The sequence below is a fragment of the Panthera pardus genome, unplaced genomic scaffold (assembly GCF_024362965.1).
Source record: "Panthera pardus isolate Hobbes unplaced genomic scaffold, ASM2436296v1 HiC_scaffold_13, whole genome shotgun sequence".
Lineage (NCBI taxonomy): Eukaryota > Metazoa > Chordata > Mammalia > Carnivora > Felidae > Panthera > Panthera pardus.
The window spans coordinates 115509364-115514355 of NW_026526688.1; the positions used below are offsets into that span (position 1 = coordinate 115509364).

General features: G+C 43.1%; 1 protein-coding gene across 1 annotated transcript; it reads right to left on the reverse strand.

Annotated features, from left to right (window-relative positions):
• Positions 1-3326: 3326 nt before the first annotated feature.
• LOC128776573 (very-long-chain enoyl-CoA reductase-like) lies at positions 3327-4437 on the reverse strand. Its single transcript, XM_053901364.1, has one exon. It carries the CDS (start codon positions 4361-4363, stop codon positions 3437-3439), a length of 927 nt encoding a protein of 308 aa, XP_053757339.1. The 5' UTR covers positions 4364-4437; the 3' UTR covers positions 3327-3436.
• Between the last annotated feature and the right edge of the window lie 555 nt (positions 4438-4992).

The following is a 4992-nucleotide window of genomic DNA, read 5'->3' on the forward strand; positions in this document are numbered from 1 at the left end:
CCTGACCTTCAAAACCAGGGACAATGAATCATTCCCTTCTCTATGCTCCCTCAATCTTGTGTAGACACTAGGACTGCACTCACCCTATTGTATTAGATGTATTTCCACTCCTATGGAACTCTATGAACAGTGAACATATCTTTTCCCCTTTATGATCTCAGGTTGTTCCTCATATTAATTAAGCCTGGTTGAGCAATTGAATTTAGGAGACAGAATCAGGTTACAGGGATGTGGCAGCGCAGGAGAAAGATATGAGGCCACATTTACAACCTGGGAAAGAAAATAAAAGGAGAAGCTCTAGATTATTTAGGGTAGCTTTGGCATAGTGATTTTATATAATGAAAACCTATCAGTAGTATAGAAAGAAGAGTGAAAGAAAATTTAATGGCAAGTGGTATATTTGCTTCAAAATCTCAATGGCTTGACCCTTAAACTTTTAGATCTATTGCATCAGGATATGGCCCAAACTGTTGGAAGAAATACACTCCAACTTGCAGTGGCTTACCTAAAATAGTAGTGTATTTCTCATGGTTCCATAACAAAAGTGTTTGTAAAATATCGGGAGATAGAGAAGGAGTGGTCACTTTGACAGTGGCACTGAGGGAGGCTTTGCAAAAGAAGAGGTAATTTATTTGGTTGAAACTTGAAGAATGCTTATGACTTCAACAGGTTAAAAAAAAGTCAGGAAAAAGACCCTCCGGTAGAGAGAATAGCATGAAAAAAGCAGATTAATGAAACACATGCAGTGTCCAGGGGAATGCAAATAATTTGGTATGAAGAAGTGAGAAAGTGGTGAGAATTTATACTGATCAGGTATGTGGGAACCACATTGTGAAAGTCTTAAATGGTAAATTGGGTAGTTAGGCTTATGGGAAGTCTATATGGAATGTCCCAAATGGGAAGCCACATAAGGCTTTTGATCCAAGTGGTGATGTGATCATAGCTATAATATACAAGGATCCTTCAGATGGCAGTGGAAGGAATGGCTTATTACTATATGGTTATATGGCCCCCTGGTCATTTCTATGGCACATATTCTGGGCAAGGGGGTTTACCACGGATAGATTTTTCTAAATCCCAACAGAGAGAAGAGTTATTTTGTCTGGTATAGCATAAAAGCTGGAATGAGTGCCTCAGCATTCCCATCCTCATTCAAACATCAGAATACCTTGGGGAGGAAAAGTTCAGATGGGGAAGTGTCTCCTTCTAGGCCTGGTGGGAAGAGCAGGATATAATTATCTTTATACAATGAGACACACCAAGAGTTGAACGGCTCACTTAAAATCCAAGCAAACTTAAAATGTATGACCGTAAACTACATGCCCCCCAGTCTATCCACAAAAAAAGATTTGGCTGTGTACTCTTTCCTTGGGGGTGGGGAAAAGAATATAGTATATATTTCTTCACACATCTAAAGATTCCTTTGAACTCATTTTACTTATATCCCTACACAATTTTATTTGAAGGCTGCAGTGCCCACAAATCCATGCAGATAATTTACATTTTGATGTAAGCAATTTCGTAAAAATTTTTCCTGTCTGGATTTTGGGCCAAAATTTTTGGTCAGAGAGGAATGAGTCATAGGCTCATAAAAGAGAGACATTTGGGTCATCAGTGATATTAGTACAATGCTGAACCTATGACGGTTTTCAGATTTTAGTTGGTTACTTTTTAATATCCAAACCCATCTTGTATTTTCCCAGGCTAAAGAAACTGAAGAGAAGATCCCTGCTAGCTGTTTTCATATACCTACTGGAACCTTATTTCCCGAAGAAGCAGTGAAGCCCACGAGTTTATACAAAGGTGATGTCACCGTAGAAAGATCACAGTGAATTTTATAAAACCAAGTCTAAAAGAAATTTAGGCTTTGGATACATAGAAGAAATGTGAAGATTTTGCTGGTTGGCTGAACAGGATATATAATAAAAAGCAGACATTTATTCACAAATATTTAAGTGCTTCTTACAAAATGTTAAACAGAGCTAGGTACTTAGTAGATCTTGAAGAAGGGGTATCTTTCCTGGATAGACCAGGAAAGAGAAGTGAAAAGTAGAATGTGGAGGGCCTCACACAGCTAGCTAAGGCATTTCTAATTTCTCTTGGAGGCAATAATGAATCATGCAGGAGAGCATGTTTGAAAGATTAATCCAGGAGCATTATCAGATAATTGGGGAAAGGGAAGAGAAAGAAGGCAGATGAGCAGTTGAGGGAGGCTTGCATAGTAGTCTCAGCATGGGGGAACAGAATCAAATATTGGCTTAGAGATTATTTTTTAAAAATTGCCAGAAGATACATGAATATATTCTTTGTTTGAGACTTGATCACACAAAAATTTTTGGGGGAAGATTTCTATGCCAACTTGGTTTAATAAGAACAAAAGTAGTGTCAGTCAACCAGGTATTAGGAAAAAGATATTCCTGTTAGGTCGAGAAGTTCATGCCTTTCTGCTGAACTATCATTATGAACAGCTTATTTAAAATTAAGTGTTGTCTAGGATTAAAAGTGTGAAAACCAAGACTTGATTTTACAAACCATAAAAGCCATGTGGGATCTGTGACCATACTCATTTGAGAAACATGGAGTTCCTGGTCTTGGATCAAACAAATGGGAAGAGAGCAAAAGAGAGAGGAAGTTGGTCAGGGAATCCAACCATGATTACAAGCATAGCAGGGTTTGCACCAAGGAAGAGTAGGCATATAAACAAGCCCAGCTCTTTTGCAGGTCTCCAGAAGAAAGCTGACAAGTCTTAAATAGCCAAGTGTACATACCAATGATGGTTCAGACAAAGGCTCACAATGGTTGACATTTTCTCTGACAGGACACCACCCTCACTCCCATGTGAATTGCTCCTTGCATTTCTTTTGCCTTTATAGCATTTATCAAAGCTAGTGATTATACATGTCTGTGATTATGTGATAAATGTCTGTCTTGCCTATTGGGCTATAAGTTTAATAATGGAATAATGGAAGGCACCGTGGCTGTTTTGCTCACCATGGTATTCCCAGCAACAATGAGAGTGTCTGGCACATATGTTATTCTTTTACTTTTTAAATTTTTTTTTCAATGATTATTTATTTTTGAGAGACAGAGCATGAGTGGGGGAGGGGCAGAGAGAGAGGGAGACACAGAATATGAAGCAGGCTCCAGGCTCTGATCTGTCAGCACAGAGCCTGATCAGGCTCAAACTCACAAACCATGAAATGATGACCTGAGCTGAAGTGGGACGCTTAACCGACTGAATCACTCAGGCTCCCCTGTTATTCTTAATAAATATCTTTTGGGAAGATTAATGCGTAACACTGTTTTTTTTTTTTTGGCCGGGGCAGGCAGGTTTTATTCCAAGCGCCAGACAGTGGTGGTCCCCCCCTCCTCCCTCGGAATGCTGCTGGGACAGAGGAAGAGCCTGGCTTGGTGGAGCCTGGGAGCCGGCGGCGGCTCAGAGCAGGAAGGGGATGATGGGCATGCGCAGAGGCGGGTAGTCCTGGAACTCCTTCAGGTAGCTGCGGTGCTTGCCCTTGGCCCAGATGGTCACCTGAGTGAAGCCCACCAGGGAGAAGAGGGCCACTGGGAGACACTGTGTCATGATGGCAAAGCCAATCCAGGATCCCACCTCGTATGTATAGTTGGGGCAGGACACCAGCAGGAAGAGCCAGGTGAAGGGGTTCTTGGAGGGGTATGGGATCTTCCTGGTCTTGGACCCAGCTGGCCGCAGGTCCCGCAGGGCCATGTGGATGGAAAAGTTGCCAAGCTGGCAGATCACGAAGATGGCGAGGGCCAGTTTCACCTGCTGAGCTCCATAGGTGGGGGGTGTGTAGAGAGGGTGGTTAATGTAATAGGCCATCCATGCGGCGAAGCCCCAGTAGTAGGTGCAGTTCTTGAAGATGTTGCGCAGGGGCATGGTGCCGTGGGAGAAGCGGTGCACGAAGAGCGTCTCCAGCAGACGCTTGATGTAGTGGAATGAGTGGCAGATGCAGGCAAGGTGCACCACCGTGTGCCGGCTGGACGTGAAGTCATACTTGTGGCTGTAGATGAAGGGCACCCGGAAGTAGAAGAGCAGGTAGATGAAAAGGGGCCCTGCGTACTCGGTCAGGAAGACCGTCACCCAGCTGATCTGGGCCCCCAGGTCCCGGAAGTAGAGTGTGGCCGTGGTGCCCACAGGCAGCTTCTGCAGGACGTCCTCATCCTTCAGGGACTTGCCCTTGGGGTCCAGGCAGAGGGACTGGTGGGCAGGGTACCACTGTGGATGGGTCTTGGTGAAGAGGTTCTTGATCTCGGCAATGGTGGCATGGGGCTCCACCTTGTCCAGGAAGCACAGCTTCTCTCGCGTCTTCGCGTCCAGAATCTCCACCTCATAGTGTTTCATGGCTTCTTCACACAACCCCTACTGCTGCTGCTGCTGCTGCTGCTGCTGCCTACCTGCGCGCGACAAGGAACAGGCTCCCTGTTATTCCTGTTATTCCTCCAATATTATTAATATTCCTCCAAATATTATATATATATATAAAATATATAATTATATATATATATAATATATATAATATTCCTCCAAATATTAATTAAATATCTATGACTAATTGGCAAACTAGTCTCAAATAATCAGCATTAGGTACTGTGTATTGATAATTTTGAAGACTGTCAATGTTCACATGTCAGAGAAGAATGAGGAAAATGAAATGACAAATAGCAATATTTGAAGGGCTCACCAATCTATGAAAAGAGGCGCAGAAGGGATTGTGAAAAATCCACTATTCTGTTTCACTTTATGAACATTATCAAATTATAAAGTGGTCAAGGTAGTGAAAATTAAAAGTGGAACTAATGGGCATATACACTATGGTGAGGAAAGCAATGTCATTTTCATAAAAGGAAGTTATAGGGGCACCTGGGTGGCTCAGTCGGTTAAGTGGCCGACTTCGGCTCAGGTCATGATCTCGCGGTCCGTGAGTTCGAGCCCCGCGTGGGGCTCTGTGCTGACTGCTCAGAGCCTGGAGC